General features: G+C 39.7%; 1 protein-coding gene across 1 annotated transcript in view; it reads left to right on the forward strand.

Moving 5' to 3' along the window:
* The window catches only part of ADARB2 (adenosine deaminase RNA specific B2 (inactive)), a 196,335-nt gene that overhangs the window by 132,299 nt on the left and 36,343 nt on the right, over nt 1-27,693 (forward strand). The window contains exons 5-6 of the mRNA XM_036760531.1: nt 7,564-7,715; nt 23,253-23,421. Of these exons, the coding sequence (XP_036616426.1) occupies nt 7,564-7,715; nt 23,253-23,421 (321 nt within the window). The remainder of the gene's footprint in view (nt 1-7,563; nt 7,716-23,252; nt 23,422-27,693) is intronic.

The raw sequence follows: 27,693 nt of genomic DNA on the forward strand, positions 1-27,693 counted from the left end.
TACTCCTTTTAAATTTAATGTTTTGTCCCATCTTTTTATATCCAGTTAACTTCCAGTTGAGGTACTTCCCTGGTTGATTAATCATTTCACCTGCAAGAGAGACCAGGAAAATTCATTAAACAAATGGGATCAATTTGTTCTGGATCCAGCTGGACACTAGCAAGCGGGCAAGGAATCAAGAGGCTCTTCTTGTATATTCCACACCTCCTTCTGTTTGGCTTTAATGGAAATCATTATTTTCACCCCTCTGTTATTAATCCCAGAACTTGCCTTATGTTAAAAACAAAAAACAAAAACCCGCACTACTGTCTCTTGGGAGACGAGAGCTATTACTCTCTCTGAAAAATATAATTGCATCGATCCTGCTTCAAAGCATGTTCAGTTACACTGTTATGTTATTTGGATCAATGTTACCTTCTCCCTGGTAAACTTTCATTTGGGCTCTGGAGGGATGCCAAGTCAGCATCGATAGATATGCTGGGCTGGGGTGAAATTGCAGCCATTTCCAATAGGATGAATAGTTTCTCAGGGCTCTGGGAATTCTGACCAGGTCATTAAAAGGTCCCCACATACTGGCCAACTGATTTCTGTCACTGTTGAACATTGAGGAAGATTCATCCCCAATAGGGAAGCTAATGCAACATTGTAGAAAGGCTGAGGAATATTCAGCTAGCCCAGCATTTAAAGAGCTCCACAAAGCAGCCTGGACAATTTCCATGATGGTAGATTACTGAGCTGTCCTTCCAAGTTCAGGAGGCCTCCACAGCTGGGTAGATCTATTGGGAGAAAGCTCCTAAAAAGAAAATGAGTCCAATCCCTCACAGGATCCCATGATACAATATGGAAGAAAGTGGGGGCAAGCTGGGAAGAAGAGGGGGGAACCACATTTTCACCAGGGAACTATAAAGAACTAAGCCTTTGCATTTAGAGAAGGGCTGGAACACCTGCCTTTCTCTCTTGGCTTTGAGCAGTAGGATTGATTAAATCTCCTTTAAGAGAGAGAGAGAATCAGAGTGAGTGTGAGAGTGTGAGTGTGTGAGTATGTGTGTATGAGTATGTGTGTGTGAGCATGAGAGTGTGAGAGTGAGAGAGTGAGTGTGTGTGTGTGTGAGTGTGTGTGTGTGTGAGAGAGAGAGAGAGAGAGAGAGAGGGAGGTAGGAAGAGAGAGGGAAAGAGAGGGAGGGGAGGGAGGGAGAGAGAGGGAGAGAGAATGACTATTTCAGTAAAATTAAGAATCTCAAATAGGTGCAGAATTGTGATGAAATAAAGGACACTTTGGGGCCACAACAAATGAAAATATTAAAGATCATAGAATTAGAGCTGGAAAAGGCCATCAAGTTTAACACCATCATTGTATAGATGAAGGAAAACTGATGAGGAAACTGAAGCTTAGAGAGGGAAAGTGATTTGCCCAGAGTTACATAGTAAATGTGTATGGAAGGATTTGAACACAGATCTTCCTGTCTCCAAGACCAGAAATTCAGCCTCTATGCAATATCTCAAACTCATCTATTTTTCATCTCAAAATAAAAAGACCAAATGCACCCCAAATCAATAGTGGCTGTAAGATCAACCATCTAGCAACCGTGACATTGTCTGGTTGAAGGATATGGTTATAGATAGTCCATTTCTGCATAACAAATCATGATCCTCTTTCACAAATGCAAAGAACATCTCATGTTACTTTTACCAGGATTTCAGAGGGAGCAAAACCTGCCTGAGGTAAATCTGAGAATCTGGGCAAGTTTAATATTCTCCCACCAAGTCTTTCAGCCCCATCTCCTACTTTTTTGTGCCCTTGGTCTCATCTTGTGCTCATGGAGCCTCTGAGGCAGCCTCTCCTCCATGCTTTATCCAATTTCCAAAAGGTTTTTTTCCCCAATTACCCCTGCACCTCAGAATGCATCCTTCCCTTGCCAGTTATGCCTGGAATAATGGAGAACCTTCCCTCACAGATCATGGGATCATAGATTTCAAACCAGAAGGGACAACAGAGGTCAGTGAGCCCAACACCCTTCATTTTATAGGTGAGGCAATTGAAGCCAGATAAATTAGGTGACTTGTCAAGAATAACCCAACGACTTAGCATCTGAGGTGGTTTTTGAACCCAGGACTTCTTGATTTCAAGTTTAGTATTCTGTTCACTTTACCACACTGCCTTGACACTTACAACTGCTAAGTACCAATTCATGACAATAATGAATCCCCTGAAATGATCATGTTATTTGGATTTGAATCAATCACCATTTACATAATTACAATCTTCAAATAGTACGAATTTGAGTACATGTGATCATTTCAGGGGATTCACTATTGGAACCAATTGGGACCTAGCCATAATATGAGAATCAATTGAAGGCATTAGTGGTATTTAAGAAATAACATAAGGGGATATGGTAGATGTTTCTAATGACTTATCACAGAAAAAGGCTTCGTCTTGTTTAGCTTGACCCCAGAGAGCAGATGTGGAAACAATGAGTAGAAGTTGCAAAGGAAATTTTTGGCTTGATGTCAGGCGAAGCTTCCAGACCAAACATGCTCCTGCATGTTTGTGTGAGTGAGAGATTTCCACTTTGTGGAGGTCTTCAAAAGGAAGCTGATTGACATCTTATCAATGATGCTACATAGAGGACCTGATGGATACCAATTAGAGTCCATAGTTCTGAGGTTCTTTTCAACACTGAGATTCTCTGAAATATATGAAACTCTAAACTAATCCTAGGGGAGAGGTAGATGAGTGTGGTGGATCAAACGCTAGGCACAGAGTCAGGAAAACCTTAGTTTGAATCTTACCTCAGACACTAACTTGCCAGGTGACTCTGGGCAAGTAACTAAACTCCCCTGAGTTTCAGTTTCCGTACCTAAAAAAGGAGATTAATACTGGCACTTCATGGGATGGTGTTTATAAGCGCTTCTCAAACTTTAAAGCACTACATAAGTCTTAGCCAGTAAAAATTATCTCCTAGCTAAATTAAAGTATAATGTAATGGTAGTTTAAGGTACTATTCCTCCCAAATAAGTTTCTTAAGGAACAAACACCCTTTACAACTCAAAGGAATAAGTCATTCCTGGTGAATTCAATAGTCCATCACAGCCATTGACAGAAATATTTCTCAAATTACTTTACATATTCATGTGCCCACCCTGTCTACTCATAATGCTGGCCGTGAAGGTAGGGCCAGGCACTGGATGGATGTTTCAACAATCCGGCTAGCAGCTTCTGTGGGGGTGCAAGATCCACCCACAGCCAGCACCCGGAAAACTGCCAACAGCACAGGTTCTTTTGATCTGCTTAACTAAGGAAAGCAAGGTGAAGGGCTTGATAAGCTTACTTTAATTCAGCATACAAATATCATTCACTTAGTTCAGAGGAAAAAATCAGCACCCTGAACTTCAGAACAAAATACAAACAAATTACAAACATCAACAGACAGACCTTGTCTGATTCAAATCCCAATACATAGTTACCAGAGTTCAACAAAGTCTCAGCACCCGGGATTACAAGCTGGAGGGCTCCTTAGCTACAGCTGCCTGGAGTCTCCTCATCAACATCATCTCGAGAGCCCTGCACAAATGGCTCTGTCCTCCCTTCTTATAGGGCTTCAGACATCAAACATCATCTGAATCACCAGAGTTTAGGCTCTGGTGATTGGTTCTTGAGTTGGCCCCTCCCCTTAGGACCCTGGGAGGTTCACATCCACATAGATTAGGTTAACACCTAATAGGGCATGGCTCTGGAGTTAACACCTCCCCTTAGCCAGCCCCACCTTGGGCCCCACCCCAGTCACCAATCCACACCCACATAGGTTCCACACCTAATAGGGGTTTGAGCCTGGGGCTTAGCACCTAGTAAGGCTCAATGAAATACACTGAATTACTCAAAACAAAAGCCAAATTCTCCAAGGGCACTTGTTGAACTAAGTGCTAAGGAGCCCATTTTGTTTACCAACACAATGGAACATAAAACTTTCTTTCTCCACACTTCTTTACTCCCCGCCTCTCCCCAAGACAGGGGGTTGAATGCTAATAACTGACCTTCATTTAGCACTTTAGGTTTATTAAATCCTTTTCATGCATTCATGCTCTCATTTGATTCTCACATCTTCTTGAAAGGGAGATGGTATAAGTATTTGGGGTGGAGGGAACAGGGGGATACAGCTGTGATTCCATTGTGAAGAACTCCCTCCACCAATTAAGATCAGCATCTGATCCCCAGCTTTACAGTGTGACCTCAAATACTGAAGGAATAAGTGGCTTGCCCTGGTCACCAAGACAATATGTACCCAAGAAGAGATTTGAGCCCTAACACTGAGACTGGCTCTCTATCTCTCTACTAAGCTTGTATTGGTATTATTAGCATCCCTATTTGACAGATGAAAGGTAAAGATAATGGTCAGAAATGCAAAATGACTCATCCAAGGTTTCATAGCTTAATGAGTACCAGAGCTGGGACTAACTCCATTGTAATTCCATTACAAAAGCCAGACTCATGTGGTTAAAGGAAGGGTATCATCATAGAGTCAATGAACCCTGTTGTACCAGGAAAGAGAAGGCCTCCTTCTCCAAAGCAAGCATCTATCACTGAACTTCATTGTATATAATGAAGAGAAAGTTTCCCCTTCCTTGGAGCTGAGATTATGAAGTCTCAGAATCATTTCTTCAAGTCTTTAATCACTGGATTTAATCATTGTGCTTGTCTCTTTTCAAGAACTTTCTCCTCCTTGGTCCCTCCCCAGTCTTTTATCTCACCTATGCCCTTTTAATCCTCCAACTCCACCAATATTGTATGATATACTTCACACACTTGTACAACCCACATGGGTGGGAACTGAACAAAAGGAGATAAGCTCAAACACAATTTGGAAAACATTCAAAGACAGTCTTGCTTGGCCATAACTGAATTTGCCCCAATAACATCTTAGTATATTCAACTGTCTTGTTTTTCTTGGCATGCTGACAGCTCCCTAACAACTGATTCCTACCAGTACCATAAGATCTTAGAAGACTATGCCAAGTATGTGGCAGGTACTCACAACCATAAACCATCTGGGGTTGGAGTGACAAGGCTTTTTAAATGTAGACAAGAATTTATCCTGAATCCTAGTTGTTCAGATGAAAACATTTCAAAATATACAGATCTGGGAAGTGCTGAATAGTTGGATGCCAAGAAGGAGTTCTGAAATACTGATGTATTTCCCCAAGATGAAAATGGTCTCCAAGCCATTTTCCACTCGTGAGAGTAGGAGTCTGTGGATCAGGCTTCATGCTTCCCTCACAGATATGAGTAAGAGAGTCCGGGCACAAAGAGAAAATGTTCATGAAGTACAATCTCTCTTCAGTGAATCCCCCTTAATGTAGGGGAAAGTAAAAACACTGGATCCAGAACCTTCATGAAAAGCTCAGCCACCACTTCTTCACATGCTCCCAGCCAGATCCAAAGAAAGCCAAAAGACCAAAAGATGCAGTGATCTTTTTCATTCTTTTTTTGTATTTATTTTTGGTTTTTTTTAATTTTTTGCAGTGATCTTTTAAGATTATGGTTGTTATTCCAGCTAAAAACCCTCTGGTACGGTAGAAAGAGCACTGGCTCTTGGAGGCAGATGACCTGGGTTCAAATCCTGCCTCTGGACATTTACTGCCTGCATGACCTTGGACAAATCACTTAGCACTTTTAGGCCTCAGTTTCATCATTCATGAAGTGAAAGGGTTAGACTAAATGACCCCTGAAGTGACGCTTCCAGCCCTAAATCTATGGTCTATGATTTAAGGGATCATGCACCTGTAAAATTTAGGTATGTGTGTGTGTACCAACAATGTGCCTTAATCTTCTGGGGAGAAGGATTTTATTCCTCAACCAGTGATGCACCTCTGGTCCCACTGATACAGAATCCATTATAACAATGGCTTCTTAAGGGCAAGAATTATGTCTTATTGAACTGTTATTATCCACCCCAGTGCCTATCAAAGCATCCCTTTACTTAATACACATTTAACACATATTGGCTGAGTAATATGTTTCCCTCCCTCACTTCTGGTTTTTGTTTGGCCAGATCTGTGATTCCATCATTGCATGGAGAAGCATCACTGTGTGGGAAACTCCTTTCAATAATGAAAATCAGCAATTCACCATTAACTTTAAGTCTTAGAGCAGGGTCCTTTACCTTTTTGCGTCATGGTCTCTTTTGGCAATCTGATAAAGTCTATGGACCCCTTCTCAGAATAAGGTTGTTTTAAAAAATACATAAGAAAATATACTTAGGATTGCAAAGGAAATCAATTACATTGAAATACAGTTTTCAAAAAAATTGTTTTTCACAAGTTCACAGACCCCTAGTTAAGAAACCTTATCTTCGAGAGTCAGCTGGAATAGCAAGGGGATATATGACTTGCCTATGGTGGCACAGCTAATATATGCCTGCCATATGTGCAGGATATGCATATATCCTGACTGCAAGTCTAGTGCCTTTCTATCTTCAATGCCACATTCTCTAATGAATTAGTACACATGTAAAAAAAACAGCAAATGAAACAAGGTGTGAAAGCCTTCTTAAGCTGGCCCCCTCCTACCTTTTACGTCTTCTTATACCTTACTTCCCTTTCTCTGTTCTGCAATCCTTACTGATCCTCAAATAAAACATCCCATCTCCTGACTTTGGGCATTTACAGTGGCTATCCCCAATGGCTGGAATTCTTTCCTTTGTCATCTCTGCCCCTGACTTCCTTCAAGACCCAACTCAAATCCCACCTTGTATAAGAAGTTTCCTGATCCTCCTTAATGCTGGTGAATTCCCTCTGTTTATTAGCTCCGGTTTCTCCTATATTGCATGCTGTCTCCACCATGCGACTGTTTTCACCTTTGTATCCCTAGTGCTTGGCACAGTGCCAGGCACATATTAGGTGCTTAATAAATGCTTGTTGACTGACTGGGAGCTTCCCTTCTGTAACTGAAATAGCTTTTGTGAGGTAGAGGGAAATTTTTCAAATATCCAAAAGGAAACTGTGGTTTCTTTGAGTCTATCTACCCTTGGTCATGGTTGGGTGAGGAAGGAAAGGGGAAACCTATATATTCAAATCCCAGCAGTTACTATTTCTTCCCTCTAGTTCTGCCTGTCAGTTCAGGCTGTCTTTAAGATCCCTTTTCTCTTTTCATTATTTAAGCTCAATCCCCATTGCCATTAGGCAGAGCCAGATTTAAAAGCCGTTTACTCTAATCAGGAGCTGTGTAAATACATGGAAAAGTAGCTTCATAAATACATAGATCTTGGTCAGTGTCTGTGGGGAAAACCAAGCCATGGAAAAAAGATAAACCCGCAAAGTTAAACTTTACCCCAGGGTGCAGAACGCATTGGCAGCTCTGATCAGCTTGTCTCACTCCAAGCAGTGGGGCTGCTAAATATTTCAGAGGATTTGCCACAAGAGGAAAACATGATTCGGAAGGAAAAAGTCAGTGGGGGAGGTGGAGCGAGGGGTGGAGAGGAGAGAAAAAAACAGAGCCATTTGCCTAGTAAGAATGTTTCTGATTTGGAGCGCTCAAAATGACCTGGAACCTCTTTGTGATCATAGCAAACAGCGAGAGGACTCGGAACGATCCATCTTCATGCAGTTAAAAGAGGGAGGATATCGGCTGAAAGAGAACATCCTATTTCATCTGTATGTGAATACCTCTCCCTGCGGAGATGCTCGCCTCAACTCTCCCTATGAAATCACAACTGACTGTAAGAGACCACTTTTAACCCTTCCCCTGCCAATGGGCACAAGCGCCTGTGCCACACACTACTAGCACCACCCAAAATAACCATCATTGTCGACATCATCGTTATCATCATCATCATTCTTCTCTCTCTCGCTCGCTCTCTCACTCACACACACACACAGCACACACACATACACACACGAGCACACCTATCTGGTGCCTGCTTTATGGTCTGTGTTCACAAAAGAATGTGAAAAAAAGAGGAATTATAGAAATAATTCACAAGTTTTTTTTCCACTTGCTCAGAAACGTCCATGTAATTTGAGACAAAAGTGGGTTTTAGGCAAATAATTTTTTAATTGTGAAAATGTTTATTGATTTCATCTTTAAATGGGGATAATAATAGCCTTTACCGTATGTAACAAGTGCTTTGTGAGGATCGAATGGATGCTACTTTAAGTGTTTGCAAAGCTCACAGTGTTATGTAAATGCTACTATTATTATAACAAAAAAACAGGTCATCAAAACCAATTCATGCACTATATGACAGCTTGTACAATATTCTGTACTCATTGTCTTCTACCACTCTACAGAGAAGGAGGAGGTATGTTTCCTCTTCTCTCCTGATCGGGATCGGTTTTTACAGTTCAGTCTAGCTTCCATTCAATGTCATATTTACTATATTTCTGAGTCTTCATATTTTTTTAATTTTTCTTACTTTATACTTTATCAGTTCAAATAGTTCTTCTTAAGCTTTTCTGAATGAAATCCATCAAGTTTTTATTTTTATATCAACTGCATTTCCAATTTTATCTGTTCTCCCTCCTCTACCTAGCAAGCCACCCCTTTTTAATTCAACAAACTTTTATGAAGTGCTTACTCTGTGCTCATATTCATTATCTTTAACAATGCATAACTAATTCTATTACAATAATATGCTACAGTCTATTCAGCTATTCTCTACTTTGTTTCCATTTTTGTTAATTCTATAATTCTCCCCTTCATTTGGCAGGCATAATTGTAACCTTGGTTATCCTAGTCTCGAAGAACATGAACGGAAGTGCATGTTGAGTGAGGCAACTCAAGAAATGCTTACTTCCACTAAGGGATTAGAGGAGAACAAAGTAGAACCTTTGCAACTAAGTCAGAGTCATTTAGGAGACTTGCTTTGGGGGTGACAGAAGGCAATCCACTCTTAAGCTACCTCAGTGACACATCAACTATTTTTCCTCTATGAAGATAATGCTACAGGAACTTCCCTGAGAAATCTCATTCAAGTCACTTAAGCTCTCTGGGCCTCAGTTTCCCCACCTATAAAATGAAGCAATTGGACTGGATGACCTCTAAGGTCCCTCTCAGACCTAGATCAAAGCTTTTATGTACAATCTGTTTGAGGGTGAGGGGGGTGATCTTGGAACTATTTGTCTACTATCAAAAATGAGGTGTACAGAGCCAATCATTCTCTTCTTCCCACTCATATTTGTTTCCAGTGGCATATGCTCCTAAGACAGGCAGCTTGAATATGGGATGAAGTCTTATAGAAAAAGCAGGTTTTGGCATTACTCTTGGTATTGTTTCTGTCATGTAAAACTAACTCCCCCAAACTCTCAGGAGTTTGCAGAACCAAAAGAAACAGAAGAAAGAATAAAAGGAGAACAAAATAACCCTATGGACAAAACAACCCTCTTATCAAGTATAATATAAACTGTGGTTGCTAATTGCTAAGAAATGCTGAAGCTATTTTAAGGTGCTTTTCTATGATTGAGTGTAGAACAGTTCGAATATATCTGCCTAACCAAGACACTGAGAGGTTAGGAGGATTCCCCTCCCCAGGCCTCTGAGAGAATCTATGATAAATTCCATTTATACAGCCCAGATTTCCTGGGGAGGGAGGGGGTCCTGTGTTTAATTTCTAAGCCTTGTTCCTCTGAGGAATCCATTTTATACTCAGTACACTAGGTACTAAGTCCACTAGAGTGAAGAATTTTTTAAAAAAATCCTATGAACATTTTACCCAACTCACCAGCATTTAGACTGGATGCAAGGATGTTACATACCCATTATTGGAAGCCTCTGTGGGTTTATGCTAGAATTATATAGTTTATTCTTCCTCTTTTTCAAGTTGCTCATTCCCTTTAGAAATGGAAACATTGGACTAAGCAAGTAGAAAGAGAAAACAAAATGTTTATCAATCAAGGGACCTATAAGCATTTATTAACTATCTACTATATACTAACCAGGGTAGCTAGATGGCACAGTGGACCTGGAGTCAGGAAGACTCATTTTCCTGAATTCAAATCTGGCTTCAGACACTTACTATGTGACCTTGTTTGCCTCAGTTTCCTCATCTGTAAAATGAGCTGAAGAAGGAAATGGCAAACCACCCCAGCATTTTTGTCTAGAAAACCCAAAATTGGGTCACAAAGAGTCAGACATGATGAAATGACTGAACCAAGAGCAACATATGCTATCCACACATACTAGGCACAGGTTATATAAAGACAGAAATGAAATAATCCCTGCCCTCAAGGACCTTACTAGCTAAATGGGGAAACAAGTACATTTACCATACAATAACAATTTATTGAGTGCCTACTATGTGCTAGACACTGACAGTCACTGACTTTAAGGAGCTTACAATCTAATAGAGAAAGACAATACCCAAAAAGGAAGTTGAAGAGGTGAGGTATGGCCAGAAGGTACCCAGTTTGGGATTGGGGGTGGCATAGTGATGGAGTCAAAATCAAGCAGAGATATTGGAGGCAAATGAAGAGATGGCTGAGACTTGGGGTCCTATGTAATGGGAGGGTGTGAGAAGAGTTTTTGTTCCACTCTCTAGTCTGTGGTGCAGAAGCAACAAGGGTGCCGATGAGGTATCAGTACCAAAAGGGAACCATCTCCATGATGAGTTTCCTGGTGATGAGCTTGGAAGGGGTGAGGACGGCAGTGGCAGGTGGAGGGGGATGTCAGGGAGAGGAGGGTGCATCATGATGATATTGGAGTCAAAACCAGGCACAGCAGCTGATGGCAAATGAAGGACACATTTATATGTAGATACATTTATGAGCAGATACAAAAGAGATAACATAGTGATTTGGGGGGAGTCTTCTCCAAAAGCTAAGGTGGTTGCCTAAATTCAATCGAATAAATATTTATCAAGCAACTCTTATGTGCGTAGCATCCTGAATGAAAAGAACTGAATGCCTATCTATGGGGGAAGAGGAGGGGGTTGGGAGATTGTCGAAGAGAGCCAATGGCAATATGGAAAAGCTTAAAATAAGCTTCTTTTAAAAAGAAATACAAAGTGTATGGAAGGATTTCTTGGCTTAGATGAGCAGAAAATGTAATGTAAAGCTTAATGAACTCCCAAAGAAAAATTAGAAAAGTGAAGCATTTTTTGTAAATATACATGACCTATGTCTACATGATATAAAACAGCCATTTTTTTTAATTGCCAAATGTAGTCACTTATTCAGCTACTTGGAAATAGCTTTCATTTTCATCCATACTTTTTTGCCACTATAAAAATACAGTCTAAGACTTCTAACTCTGAGGGGTAAAAGTATTTCATGTGTATTCAGTTTCTTGCTGCCATTTTGGTCTCTGACTCTCCTAGTAGGAATCACAAGAGGATGGGGTTCAAACTACAGGAAATTTAAGACTCTCTAGCAAGTACTCTGACAGTGGTTTTGAATTCAGAAAGTGTTCCACATCTCTTTGTGCACTGGACACTGAATGGTTTCTCCAGATGTCCTGTTGATTCCTAAATTCATGAAATGTTTGGGCTGGAAGAGATCTTACATATCAGTGAGTCCAAGCCCCTCATTTTACAAGTGAGGAAACTCTGGCCTAGAAAAGGAACGATGGGATTTGTTCAAATTGACACAAAATGTATCCCCACTCTAGCATACTTTCCATTGTACCATGGATGGTTGAATAAAATTAAAACTGCATCCAGTCTCAGATGCATCCTGGGACTCATTGAAAAGGTACAGTTGCCTCACCTTAATGGCTTTCTTAGAAATGACAGGTCCTAGGGAGAAGATAACTAAGACATTCCCCTTGCACACATACTATAGAATGAGCCCAATAAGCATAGGGTGTTATTAATACAATATTTATACTAGAAACCAATATAAAGTGTTTCAGATAGCCAACAAGCACTCACTGAGTGCTTACTATGTGCCAAGACTTGTGTTAAGCAAAGAGGATAAAGATAGAGGCAAGTAAGTACTCCTTGCTCTCAAGGAGCCCATATTCTAATTCAATTGTACAATATGCACAGAACTATGTACATATACATACAGGGTAGAAAAAAAGTAATCACAGGGAAGAAGAACCTGGGGTGAGGGTAGGAACCTTACTATTTCTGGTATAGCACAAGCTTGGAGCTTTCCTAGTCCCTAATACCCAGAGGGTAGCAACTATATCTCCTCAGAGCTCTAGGGACAGCCTTAGAATTATCCCTAGATAGCAGGAAAATGGAGCAGGGGATGTGGGGGGATTGCTTTTCTCATGCCATAACTCGTGAGGCCCCCACGAGTGCACTTCCCTTTGTCATCATCATTTGTAATCACATAGTCAGCCTCACAATTAGCTTCTAGAAGTTTGTGACCCAGACTTCCACTGGTACTCAGAGAGTCCAGGGCAGGACGGGAGCTCAAGCTTCAAGAGAACATGGGACAAGGATAACTCACAGCTTCTGGTTCCTGGTGACCCTTTTCCCCCCTTCCGAGGGATACTCATCAAATTCCTCTTAGGAATGTTGTAGCTTTGCTACAAGCCTCCTTGTAGATCCATGAATCTGCCTTTCTTTAGTTAGTCCAGTCAGTTCTGAGCTACCAATGCACATATTGCCATCCACTACTACAATCCCAGGAATACTGTCAGAATACAGATTTGAAAAAATCCAAAACTTCCAACCACAGAGGGCTGGGTTGATTACTTGTCTCTTTCCCACCTACCCCCCAAAATAATTCTCAATGATTTGGCTGTAATGGCTCCCACATTTATCCTTTGTATGTCTTATTTTACGTGCTACCTCCTTTATTAGGGGGTAAGCTTCTTGAGGGCAGAGACTATCTATTGCCTTTCTTTGTATCCCCAGTGCTTAGCAGGTTGCCCTGAATAATAGGCATAATGTATAATGTTGGTTATGTAGACACCATAAATACATATAGATACAATACAGAATAATGGGCGCATTAGTGATAATATATAATAATGGGTATTATTACACCCACTTCATAAATGCTTATTGACTGCCTAGATACTCAGAATCTCATGGGTTCTATAGTAGTAAGTAGGTAGCCCACTGAATAGAGCCTTGGCCCTGGAGTCAGGAAAATCTGAGTTCAAATCCACTTGCTGACACTTCCTAGCAGTGTGACCCTAAGCAAGCCTTTTAACCTCTGTTTGCATCATTTTCTTCAGCTGTAAAATTGGGATAACAGCACCTGCCTCCCAGGGTTGTTGTGAGGATGATATTTGGAACATACTTAGCCCAGTGCCCAGCACATAGTAGATGCATGCACTTTAAACATTTATTTTTAGCATCATTATTACTATTTTGTGGTATCTCCTCCCACTCTAGGGTACGATCAAGTCTCTTAACCTCTCTGAAAAGATTCCCTGTCAACATGTCTCCAGTTCATCCAATGACTTTCTTCACTTAAAGTCTTTGATTGATTTAGGTGTGTTTTGATCTGGTTAAGGTATCGAGGCATAGCGTCTTATAGCACTTTAAGTGAAGTGGGGTAATTGATTCAGTTGACTCAGTGACCTCCTTCTAATGCTGAAATCTGATTGATCTCTAAGAAGGCAGGGCTCTTGGAGAATTTGTAATTTGGACTTCATTTCTCCTTTTTTCCATTAATGAAGAATTAACTTTTATGTTTCTTCCTTTTTTCAAAGGTCTTTGGAGAGAGTCAGGGTGAGACACATGGCATCTCTTGAAGAAGGCACTGTTATTTAGGGGACTCTCTATAATAGTTTTATTTTTAAAGACTCTCTTATCCTCTTACCAATTCTGATCTTCATATTCAAAATCAAAAAGAGGAGATTTGCTCAAATATTATTCACCTATACCTTATTACTTTTCTTTAATGGACTGGTCCTAAGGATGATGAAATATGGATGGCCAGAGACTAAACCAAACATGTCCAGTGAGGCTACTGACATTGGTTAATGGCAGAGGGGTGGGACAGCCTTGGGAGCTTTCAAAATGTACAAGAGGATTTGTTCATGGTTTAAGCAGTCCTAGTTCATGAAGTCAAGAGGTCTATCTGTTGTTTGTGAGTTTGGGTTAGAGTTTCAAAGTTTCTCATAGTACTGGGGTTGTTTGCCATTCTTAGCAGGCAACACACCCCATTTCTCATATAGTATTCATGGCACAGAACCACATGTACCGTGAGGAGTTTACAACATACAGAGAAGTCACACTGCCTATTCTCAGGAAGTTTCCTATCCATAATGTTGGGCATCCCTCAAACCCCACCAAAAAAAAAAGTACTGGGCAACTGAGAAGCTAAGAGACAAGGAAAGATTCCCTCCTGGCCTCTGCCCCTTGGAATCCCTGCTTTTCTTCAAGATTCAGCTCAAACAACAACATCTTCATGAAGCCCCACAGCCCTCTCACAGCTAACAGTGTCCCCAATACTATCTCCTATATTCTGTATTTCCCATGGATGTCCATGTCGTCTTCTCCCTTAGAATGTATGCTGCTCAAGGACAAAGGTTTCATTTTTATCTTAGTATGCCCAGGGCTAAGCACAGTTCCTGACCCATAGTAAGCTCTTAGTATAAGCTATTGATTGAAAAACCTTTAAATGGTGCTTCGGGAACTCACTCTTGGTAAAATGGCAGATGAATAAGCTAATGGCTCTATATCAGGGTTCTTAACCTTGGTTCAACAGTCCTCCCACCTCCCTTCAAGGTATCCACAGATACTTTTTCCTATCCATGAACTGGGTGGGGGAAAATTATCTTTATTCTTATTTATCTCTAACTGAAATTTACAACTTCCTTCAATTTTTTAAAAACATTATTCTAATAAAGAGTCCATAGGCTCCATCAGACTGCCAGAAGTGTTTGTGACATGCACAAAAATGTTACAGAGCTCCAATCTATAGCTAAAAGTGACTTCAGAGGCTAGCAAGTACAATCCTCCCCATCTTACAGATGAGGAAACAAACTCAGAAAGGGTAAGTGCCTTGCCTCCAGTCACACAGGTAACAGTGTTAGAAGGGGAATTTGAGCCCAGGTTCTCCGACGCCAGGGTAAGCGCTCTGTCCACTCCCTGACCCAGTCTGTCATCCTTTCCAAAAGTGTCATTTCCAGATCTTCAGAATCAAAAATGCAAAGACTATATAAAACACATATGTCCTTAGTCAATTACACTAATTTCTTCATAGAGGGCAGGATTGATACCAATTAACTTGTGATCGGATTTAAAAATATCACGTATTTCAAGAATCCATCAGAATGGAATGGCTTGCTAGCTCCAACCCCCCACCTCCTCCACCACCCCTGGGGCTGCTTCCCTTTCTTCTGCCAATGTACTATTCTGCCTTGATAGCTTTGGCTTCATTTTTTTCCTCATTCCCTCTTTTGGTCTGCAACACACCATTGCATCTCCTCCACATGGGGCCTGCTGCCTCCTTGCCTCTCTATTAACCTACAGCTGTGCCAGAGCTTGCATACAAACACACAAACACACACACACACTCACACTTATGTTCCATAGTGTATCCATCCCAACTAGATGTGCAAACATACTGCAAGACTGAATTCAGAGTGTAATTTAAGAGTTCAGACAGAAATAGAGATATAGTTTCCCTCCTTTCAATGGAGAAGACAAAGAATCAATGAGAGGGTGAGACATCTTTAATGATTCAAAATACCCATAATTTCATCTGTGTGAGTGCTCCCTTCACTGATGCACATAAGTCTTAATAAACCTTATCATGAATGCTTATGTGTGTATATTATAAATAGAATATAAACATATATGTAGTATGTTCTAGAGATATACCTCTAGATATAGGTAGAGATAGAGACATCTCTACATATATGTTTAGATGTATCTAGATAAGGAGCTATACCTATATCAATCTATATAGAAAGGGGGAAGGGCAAGAAAGGAAAGGGGAGAGAGACAGAGAGATTATCAGCTTTTGGCCAACCTTTGGGTGGTGATCCAATGTGTACTTAGCCAGGCTGCTGCTTAGATAAGAGATACACAGCCTATCACTTGATTACCATCTCAAACTTTTCCAACCTGGCAGGATGTGCTAGAACAGGGTCACCTCTATGCCACATTAAAACACAAAATGAGATTTTACTGGAGAAACCAAGAACTCCATAACAATGTTTCTACAAACATTGTAAAATTGTAATGCCTAAAAGATAAAGTAATCTGATCTGGTGTCTGGAGGAACAAGATGTCTGAGCTCTGCCCCAGGCCTAGTATCATTGTTAGGATTTGCAGCTGGTCCAAAATTACAGCAAGAGATCTGAAGTCTAGATACCAGGCTGGTAAAAGATGTCAGGATATTCAACTTTTCCACACCTCTACTCAATAGCTTTGATCCTATGCCCAATATTGCAATCTGGACCCACCTCCCTCAAATGGCTCCAGTCCCAGATCCCTCCTATTTTGCTCAGCTCTTCTCAAAGATGTTTACCCAGAGGAGCCTGTAAAATCTTTGTCCCCAGAGGCCTTTAGAAATGAGCTTGATAGCAATCCAAGATATTTCAGGTTTAGTTCCAAGTGGGAACAAGAAGTGCATTTTATCCCCATTGGTGGATCTGCTACTGGAACTGTCCCAAGTATGCTTTCAGTGAGCCTACAGGAGATCTGTATACATTCTAATGCCTCTATTCAAGTGAAAAAGGCAGTCATTTAAGCATCTACTTGATAAACCACAGAACATTAAAAATAATAATAATAATATCAGGATAGTGACTTGCCCATGGGATTCTCTATCTGAGCTTCTTTGTAAAAGATGAGAATAAGACAATAATTGTATACCAATACTTTTTATTCAATTATAAAAAGCATGTGGTTAAGTGGATGGAGTACTGAGCCTGGAGTCAGGAAGACTCTTGTTCCCGAGTTCAAATCAGGCCTCAGACACTTCCTACTATGTGACCCTGGGCAAGTCACCTAACCCTGTTTGCCTCAGTCTCTCATCTGTAAAATGAGCTGGAGAAGGAAATGGCAAACAACTCTGGTACTCATGACAAGAAAATCCCAAATGGGGTCACAAAGAGTCAGACACAACTGAATATCTTTTTTATATCTGCACACACAAAAAAACTAAACACAGTAGGCTATTTATCCCTCTCAGGACTGTTTCTCTCTGAATCTTACTCAATATAAGAAAAGAAGCATGAGAATAGCAATAACAAAAATAAATTAGTCCCTTACCTGTGTTCCTAAATAATAATTTTTTTAAATAGTTCTACAGATGGAAAGTTTGCTGTTTTAAAAATAAGATTCTCCACTAGAGGCAGCAAGGTGGCCCAATGGATAGAACACTAGAAATGGAGTCAGAAAGACTCACATTCAAATATGGCCTCAGACACTTGCTGTATGACCCTAGGCAGGTCACTTAACCTCTGGTAGCCTCAGTTTTCATCTATTGTAAAATAAGAATCATAACAGCATTACCACCCAGGGTTGTTGTGAGGATAAAGTGAGATATTTGTAAAGCATCTAGCACAATGCCTGGCACATAGTAGGTGCTTAGTAAGTGTTTGTATCTTTCCTTTCTTCCTTTTATACACTTACACACTCACTCTCTCTCTCTCTCCCCCTATATGTGTATATATATGCATATATATATATACACACACATATATATACATACATATACATATATATGCACGTATTTTTATTGCCATCCCAATATGTTGCAATAGAAAGAATGTTGGCTCTAGAACAAGAGGATCTGAGTTCTAATCCTGATTCTGCCACTTACTACCTGTGTGACCTCTGGCAATTCACTTAATCTCTGTCAGCCTCAGTTTCCCTATCTGGTAAGGAGGTAATTGAACTAGAAGGCCACTTGGGGGCCTATCTGCTTTAACTCTATAATCTTAAATACTCTTTTCTCCCTCCAAAACCACTGAAGCAGCCACATGTGTAATTTAAATAGAGCCGTGCAGTTCTATTTATTATTTGGGGTTTTTTTTGCTTTCTTTTAATTATAACCCTAGTAAAGTAAACAACACAAATGGAGACTTCAGTAAGGTCTGGAGTCACCCTTCCCTTTCTTCAGCCTTCTCTCCCTCCCCTCCTTCAAAGACAAAGATCACAGACCTACATACTCTACCCAAAATTCTGTCATTTCTTAGGACCCTCTAAGTTTGGGGTGCTTGCATGCACAACACAAGCAGCAAGGCCCTGATATTCTGTACCCTCTCTCATCTTGGGCGCACTATAAATCCACTCCAGAACATTTAAAATTAGTCCCCTCCGATTTCTGCGTGGATTGACATTTTGTTCAGACTCAAGAGGCATCTTCAACCTCCTCATGCCGTTTGCAATTAGCTGAGATGCAGCAAGGGAGGACGGGCACCACAAGATCAGAAACACTTAGGTTCACAGTAGTATTGATCAAACTGAACAGGGGAGAAGCCAGATACTACAGCCTGTGACTTACAAGTCCCCAAATAAACACTGCCTGGAAATATTTCAACCACCTGGCCCTTTAGACAAAAAAAATCATACCAACAAAAATCCGGGGTAACTACTGAAAACAAGTTGTTCATTCAAACCAGGTCCAGTGTTTTCATACATATTAAGAGGGTCTAAGTTTCTTTATGAGAAATTTACTTTTACACAGGCCGTAGACAAGAATTGGCAAATGTTTCTTCTGAAATTTAGCAACCAGCTTTTCATGAGTGTAATCAAGAAAGATGGGCAGGGATTTTATGGATTTGAATGTTTCTTTTCACTGATGGTAATTAAGTTTGAGTTTAAAGAAATGAGAAGGAAAAAAGAAATGTAAGGAGGGAGGAAAACCAGAAATTATAATTGCAATGCTGTAGACAGATTTGTCTTCACTGACTGTCTGAAGGATAGAATGATTTTCATGTTATGTGTATACTATACAGAAGAATCATATTACAGTGGAAAGGGCTTTGAGTTTACTATAAGTAGCACTACTGCTAAATAATAGCAATAATAAAGATGACATTTACATAGAAACTTTGTTTCACAAAGCACCATTGATAGATTAACCATCTGATCCTCAGGACAACCCATATAGGTTCTGACATTATGCCCATTTTACAGGTGAGGAAATAAAGACAAAATCTCAGAGACAAAGAATGTAGGTATAAATCCTGGTTCCACAACTTACTGCCTGTGTCACCTTAGACAATGCACCTCATTTCTCTGTGAAGACCTAAGTTTCTTTATCATCATGGCCACCTCTACAATGTAATTACTAGGCAAACGCTTGGGGTATTCCAGGGTATGAACCCTCCACAACATAATACAATCTTACCCCTCACATGGAGGATGCCTAAACCTCTTCTCTAAGCTGTCTTGCTCTCACACTAGCAGCTCTAAGTACCCAAAGAAAGACCACTAAGACACAGTCATCCTCAAATTCTCTCTCCTCATATCTATCTGTTGGCTTCCCTGGATTTCTCCAAGTCTCAGCCAAAACCTCACTTTTTTAATTTATTTTTTATTTTTAGTTTACAACATTCAGTTCCACAGGTTCCGGAGTTCCAAATTTTCTTTCCCTCCCTCTCCTCCTCCCTCCCCACCAAGATGGCATGCAGTCCAATGTAGGTTCTACATTTACCTTCACATTAAACTTATTACATAACAGTCCAGTTGTTAAAAAGAATTATAACCAATGGAATGAATCATGAGAAAGAAGAAATGAAACCAAAAAGAAGGGAAAAAAAAGCAAATAGTTTGCCTCAATCTACATTCAGACTCCGTAATTCTTTCCCTAGATGTGCAAAACGTTTTCCATCATGTGTCTTTTGGAGCTGTCTTTGAACCTTGTATTGATGAGAGGAGTCAAGTCTATCAAAGTTAGTCCTTACAGAGATCGTGTGTCTGTAATTGTGTATAATGATCTCATGGTTCTGCTCCCCTCACTCAGCATCAGTTCATTTAGGTCTTTCCAGGTTGTAATGAAGTCTGTCTGTTCCTCATTTCGTATTTCACAATAGTATTCCATTACATTCATATACCACAGTTTGTTTAGCCATTTCCAAATTGATGGGCATCACCTTGATTTCCAATTCTTTGCCACCACAAAGAGAGCTACTATAAATATTTTTGTATATGTATGTCCATTTCCCACTTGTATGATCTCTTTGGGATATAGCCCTAGAAGCTGTATTGCTGGGTCAAAGGGTATGCACATTTTTATAGCCCTTTGGGAATAATTCCAAATTGTTCCAATTCACAACTCCACCACTGATCCTCCAGATCAGTTCACAACTCCACCAACAATGTAACAGTGTTCCAATTTTCCCATATCCTCTCCGGCATTTATCATTTTCCTGTTTTGTCATGTTAGCCAATCTGACAGGAGAGATGTGGTACCCAAGAGTTGTTTTGATTTGCATTTCTCTAATCAATAGTGATTTAGAACATTTTTTCATATGACTATAGATACTTTTAATTTCTTCCTCTGAAAATTGCCTGTTCATATCCTTTGACCATTTCTCAATTGGGGAATGACTTGTATTCCTATAAATTTGGTTCAGTTCCCTGCACATTTTAGATATGAAGCCTTTATCAGAGACACTGATTGTAAAGATTTTTTCCCAATTTTCTGCTTCCCTCCTAATCTTTGTTGCATTGGCTTTGTTTATACAAAAATGTTTCAATTTAATATAGCCAAAATCATCCATTTCGCATTTTGTAATGCTCTCTATCTCTTGTTGGGTCATGAATTCTTCCCTTTCCCATAAACCTGACAGGTAAACTATTTCTTGCTCTCCCAAATTTCTCGTAGTATCAGCCTTTATTCCTAAATCATGAACACATTTTGACTTTATTATGGTATACAGTGTGAGATATTGGTCTATGCCCAGTTTCTGCCATACTATTTTCCAGTTTTCCCAACAGTTTCTGTCAAATAGCAAATTCTTAACCCAGAAGCTGGATTCGTTGGGTTTATCAAAGAGTGGATTGCTATAATTGTTGACTATTGTGTCTTGTGTACCTATCCCTATCCCGCTGATCCACCACTCTGTTTCTTAGCCAGTACCAACACCTCACTTTCAATAAGAAGCCTTTTCTGATTCTCCCATGATGCTGATGTTTTCCCCTCTGAGCTTGTATCCAGTTTATCCAAATTTATTTGTCAGGACATAGATGTTTGGATGTTGTCTCCCCTAGGTGGTGCAGTGGAGAAAGTGTCGGGCTTGGAATCAGGAAAGCTCATCTTCCTAAGTTCAAATCTGGCCTCAGATATTTACCAACTGTGTGACCTTAGGCAAGTCACTTAACCCAATTTGCATCAATTTCCCCATCTGTAAAATGAGCTGGAGAAAGAAATGGCAAACCATTCTAGTGCCTTTGCCAAGAAAACCCAAAGAGTCAGAAAGAGTTGGATACAACTGAAAGCAACTAAACTTTTCAAACTCCTTAAGAACAGAGACCGTTTTCACCTTTCTTTGTATCCTTAGTGTTTAACACAGCACCTGACATGTAGTAGATACATAATAAATGCTTGTTGACATGACCCAAATACTCTCAGGGTACCAGAGCTAATTTTGTGGAGGGAAAATCTACTCCCTTCTGGTTCTTGAGGCACCACCAATGTATTTTGGGCAGCTAGGTGGCTTAGCGAATAGGGTGCTTGGCCTGGAGTGAGAATGACTCATCTTCAGTTCAAATCTGGCCTCAGACACTTGGGTGACCCTGGGCAAGTTATTTAACCCTGTTTGCCTCAGTTTCTTCATCTATAAAATAAGCTGGAGAAGAAATTGGCAAATCTCTCCAGTATCTTTGCCCAGAAAACCCCAAAAGGTGTCATGAAGTGTTGGACATGATTGAAATTACTAAATAACAAGAATGTTTTTTATTTACACACCCAGTCATTGATAATAATATACTTTTAGTTCTTAAAAATAACCATGTACTTAAAAATTAAGGCAAAATGAATAAGAAAATAAATGTTCATATATTAAATCAAATGCATAAATGATTTTATAAAAGTACACCTCAATCCACAAATAAATCATCAAGGTACTCAGCATCTCTGGGGGAAGGAGGACTCACAGGAACCTAGCAAAGAAAGTACAGAAGGGAGGAAAACCCATTTGCTCTGGGTAACTCATAAGTCTGGACTGAAGGCTTTGAAGTCATTGGTCCATTCAGGGACATCTGCACCACAAAAAGCTATTGGTCCTCAGCACTTTCCATCAGGACAAATCATGTCCCCTTCTATATTCAGATATAACATTTACATATATCTTTACAAGATGTTTGAATAACAGTTGCAAAGCTGCAACTTCACAGCTCATCAGAATGGCCACTTCGTCAATAAACATTTATTAAGCACCTACTATGTGCTGAGCACAGTGCTAAGCCCTTGGAATGTAAAAAGAGACCAAAGACAGTCCCTGCCCTCAAGGAGCTCACAATCTAGACCAGGGGCCTCCAGGCCACATGTGGCCTTCTAGTTCCTCAAGTGTGGCTCTTTGACTGAATCCAAACTTCACAGAACAAATCCTTTTATTAAGGGGACTTGTTCTGTGAAGTTTGGATTCTAGACAATTTTTCACTCATCCAGACTATACATTGTCCTATTGTAACAGACCACACCAAATAGTTCAAATGACTCTCTGAGCAAAGCAAACCAACCAACCCAGCCATCCTCTTTCTATATAGAAGAGCAGCTGCAATACAAGTCTTTCTCTTCTCTGTATTGCCCTCTCTTACTATGGAGGGAAGGATTAATAAAGAAAAAAAAGAAACATGTAGCCCTAAGAGGCTTCACCTCCCAGAAGCTCTAGGGGGTGCTAAAGAAGAGCATCTGCAGCTCAAGCTCTCATCCAAGGAGGGTTGCTCAGAGTTGCTTTTAGAACCCCTGCTGTTTCTTCACTCTTTACTTGCCGGGTTCTTCCTTCTTCAACCTCAGCCTCTGATGCCCCCTTTCAATAGCTTAAGCCAACATCTCCTCATTCCCATTTTATAGATGAGTAAACTGAGGCTGAGAGCAGTTAAGGGACTTGCTCAGGGTCACACAGCTAGTAAGTGTCAGAGTCAATCTTCTTGCCTCCCAGTTCAGCTATCTACCCACTGTACCACCTAGCTGCCATTATTTGCTACAATACCTACATCATGCATGGACCATATTGGCCCCTTTCTCCATTCTGATTTGGGGGTTCCTTCACTCTTTCACCCTATGCCCAATCCAACTGATAGCACCATTTTTGTCCTCCTTTGGACTCTCTCCCTGTGCCTCCTCCCAGGAAATAAACATTTTCAATGTCTCTGGAAACTGGACAGTATTGCTTTTTGCTTTTTATAGCTGCTGTCTCTCACCTCCTCCTGCCTTTTACTTCCTAGTGAACAGTAGCAGGCACATCGTCAGGAAGTTCCGAGGACACCTTCGAACGAAGATAGAATCGGGGGAAGGGACCATCCCTGTCCGGTGTCACAACGCTGTTCAGACATGGGATGGCGTATTGCTAGGCGAACAGCTGGTCACCATGTCATGCACAGACAAGATTGCCAGGTAAGGGCCAAGTTTCATTTTGGCATGAAAGGGATAAGAAAGATCTAGCAGGTAGATCTCCACGTAGCGGGATCTTGTTCGGCCAAAAGAAAGAGAACCTTCAGAAAGGTGCTAGAAAAAGAGCAGAGGGCATGATCTTTAGTGATGTGGCAGCATTTTCTACCTCAGAACGAATTTATTACCCATATACGAACCAGGTACGTGGCATGCCTGTAATCTCCCAGACTGTATGTCAGATAGAACATCAAATACACAAGAACATAGATTCTAAATCCTCAGGGGAAAGTACCATTGACTATAAGGGAAATGGTATCATTTACTTCCCTGTACATGCTTGACCCAGCTCTGTCAAGAATTAATAAGACAGCCAAACGAAAATAAATGGATGCACTGATTTCTATATCAAAGCAGGAGGGAAGGGGTAAAACCCTAGGAAGAGATGTACAGCTTTTCTTTGCAGAGAAAAAAAAGGAAGAAAAGATATTATCACTGATAATATTTTCATGTATTCATAAAGGGATGAGAGGGGGAAAAATCAAAACAATTTTGAGTTCAACTGAAATTCTTTTACTGCTGGAAGATACCACAGGGTTTCTAAATCAAAGTCTCTAGTTCCCTAGAAAAATGAAACAAATTAGTGGTTTAGAATTGAAATTTTGCAGTCTCTGTGGTTTTAAACATCAATAGACAGTAAATTAAATAGAGGCTACAGAACCAGCCTTATATTTGTTGTTGATAGGCTTGTCAATAGTAATATCATCTCGATGAGCTCAGGTTCTCTCTCTTTTGAGAAAATCTACTTGCATAATAAAATTCTGCACATCAACAGCTCCTTCTCAGAAATTTCCAAACTTTGAAGAAGAAAAAAGAACCAGTAGATCCATTTCTCTGAAGGAAAGAAATATTTCTAGATATTTTTAAATGAACCTTTAACCTTAAGAACCTAGGAAATTCAAAAACTTAATAAGTTGGAATGTCCTTTCTGGTGTCATGGCAAAGATTAAAATACAGATCATATTTCAATTCAGTCAGCAGCTTTTCATCTAATGATTAAACTTTGAAATACTTAAGAAAACTTCAAATCTATACACTGAATCAGGTCACAAAGCCTACTGTTAAGTGTCTGCTATATGCCAGGCACTAAGCTAAGGGTTAGGGATACAAAGAAAGATAAAAACAGTCCCTGCCTTTAAGCAGCGGAAGTATACCTGTCTCCATAGTATAAGTTAACCCATTTCTAGCATAACTGCCCTGCATAAGACTGGAGGGAAGGGGAGATGTGCTTTAATTGAGGAATTTGATTTTAATTTATATCCTTCACTGAGTCCCAGTCTCATCATTTCTATTTCATTATATGCCTCTATTCTCTATGTTTCTTTCTTGGTCTCTTCTTCCTTAGTTCTGTCCTTTTCCCCTCTTCCCCAACCCACTCTTTATCCAAAAAGGCTTATTCTTCCTTGCTAATCCATAGTCCTGAAGCACTTTTTGTTACATTTTCAAGTTTTTTGATTGGTACCATCCTTCTTTCCAGATTGTCTTCCTGGATATGACCATCTCTTTGGATGTATGCATCTTCTCTTGGCCATATCCACTCCCCTCATGCCTTCTCTCCCAACTCCACAAGTGAACAACCCTCAACACCCATTTCCTACTGCCTGCCAACTCAAGATTCCTCAGATTTCCCGTGTCTTAAATTGATGTCTCTGAAATTTAGTAGTTTATGCTGCTGCTGCCTATTTCTGAAAGCAAACTCCTAGTCTGTAAGAAGACTGTGTAACTTATTGAGTCTCAGCACAAGGTACCCTGGAAAATTCTTGGCAAACAACAATTGACATTGATAAAAAGGATGCTATTGATAGTGGAAAGCATTATAGTCAAAGAGAAGATGAGATCACAGCATATCTGATGATATTGGAGGAATCTGTGCTTCCACGGCTACTGGAAAAGCCCAGACCCTTAAATAGAGAATCAGTTAAATTAAACAAAGCACTTACTTTAGAATGAATCTATATTTGCCATCTTTCAGCTGGAACATGTGTTATGTGAATGTTTTAAGGTCTTCAACATTCTGTAACATTCATTGTTTGTGAGTTGGCTTCACTCAAAAACAATACAACATTTAGTTGTTTTCTATCCAGTTATATAGCTCCAAGAACCAAACCTCAGATCTATTTTAATTTAGGTTGAACAAAGGAGTTTTTATCTAAAAATGAGGTTAAAAAATTCTGTCCAGGGACAGAAGATAGAGGGATGGCAAATCATTTCATTGTCAGGACAAACAAGTGACAGCTCATGAACAAAATCTAATGGTCCTTGTGCAACCAGAGGTCACATCTGATGGAAAGGGTGAGGCGGAAGATGGAGAAATTCCAAATAAGGAAAGGTTTCCTACTCACTCCCAAGCTAGAATGAGGAACCATTTCACTATCCATCTGAGACTTTTCACTATGAACACTTCCTTAGTGTTGAATAAACCATATAAAAACATTGAACATACTCTATAACATTGAACATGACTCCAAGCAAAGTCCTAGGCATCATAAGATAAAGATAAATAGAATTTTTCCCTCGAGGCATCCAGTTTAGAGCTTATATATTACATTTGTTTCATTTCCCTTTAGTTCTCACTTGTGATTTGCCCATAATAGGCATCCAATTTAATAAATATTTTAAGCCTTTACTAGGGACCCAGCACTATGGTAGACACTGATGACATAAAGACAACAAAAATAAAACTATCCCTGCCCTCGAAAACCTTGCATTCTATTGAAGATCATTCAATAATTACTTGTGCAATAAATTAGAGAATGAACAAATGGATAAATACAATCTACTTTCATGAAACATCATTGTGAGAATAATTAAAAAGAAAAATATAAAAAAATGCATAGGGAGAGTACAGACTGAATACCTAAGGGAAAATAGCATCTCCCAGACTCCCCTACATTTGGAATCCCTGGAAAGATGGTGGACATTAAAGCTCCCTAAGCCTGACATTTTTTTTTTGCTGCTACTGGGATTGAAAATAATATGTTCTACATTTTTGGATATGACCAATGAGGGAATTTGTTTTTTTTTTACTATGCTTGTTTTGTAGGAAATAAAGAAAACTTTTACTTTTTTGGTTGTTGAATTTGGGGGAGAGAATATGTGAAGGTATGAAAATAAGTGCTTGGTATTTGAAAAAATAATAAAATTCAATTTTTAAAGAGAGAATTTTTTTTACTTTGAGGCAGTGCTTAAATTGAAGCCCTGAAACCTAAGATGTCATTGGGACCCCAGGCATCCTAAGGGAGATGCTTATCACCAAGTTTCACACTGTGACCATCTTTCCAAGGGAATCAATCTTATTCAACAAGCTGTTTGGGAGCCATTTTCATCTATATTTACTAATTTCTAACTGCCTCTATTATGAAACGGAGTTCCGATTTGAGCAAATGCTAAAGAAAAAAGTGTTAAAGCTGAATTGTTCCATCATCTATGACACATACTTATTTATTTAAATGACAATCAATTAGCACAATTATATCTTTAATTAGGGATAATGTATCCATGAGATGAATACCATTTGTAATCCTCTTTGCTAATTCTCTCTCATATTATTTAAAAATAAACTGGAATTCATTACAAGAGCTTATTTACTAACTAGATATAAGAACAAGACATAGATCACTCCCTTCAAAATACTGATCAAAAGCTAAAACACGTAGAGAACCAGTTTTAAATCCATAGACCCTAAAAATCATATAAATAAAAGCACAGCAGGTGTTGTTCTGGGTACAGAATGTCATAAATAACAATTGATGTAATTCTGAGGCATAATAGAAAGCTTCGATAATAAACAAAATGTTGGGTTTATAGCACAATAAACATCACAAAGTTAAAAGTTCAATGGACATTGAAGATTGTAATGAATGAATCTTTTGATTCAATGGATGATTAGATAATTAGATAAACATTGACAAAGAAGATAGATAAATGTTTTAGGAGACTCCTCTATGTTCTGTCAGTAAGAAAATTAGTTCCATTTTTTCTGGTCTCCTGGGAGGTATTTTGATATACTTCCTTTTACAAGCTTCATAGTTGAGACTCTCTTTAATTCCCATAGTAACTGTTGCTAGGTCAGTGGGAGGAGTGGGAGGGGATAAAGGTGATGGATTTAGCTGACTGAGTCCAGCGACTAAGTGACCTCCCTCTTTTCTTGGGGTACAGAGTTTAGAAACAGGGAGAGATGGAGGTGAGATCTCTCCAATGATCAGATCACAAGTTGGC

Source organism: Trichosurus vulpecula, chromosome 5 (genome assembly GCF_011100635.1).
Source record: "Trichosurus vulpecula isolate mTriVul1 chromosome 5, mTriVul1.pri, whole genome shotgun sequence".
Taxonomy (NCBI): Eukaryota; Metazoa; Chordata; class Mammalia; order Diprotodontia; family Phalangeridae; genus Trichosurus; species Trichosurus vulpecula.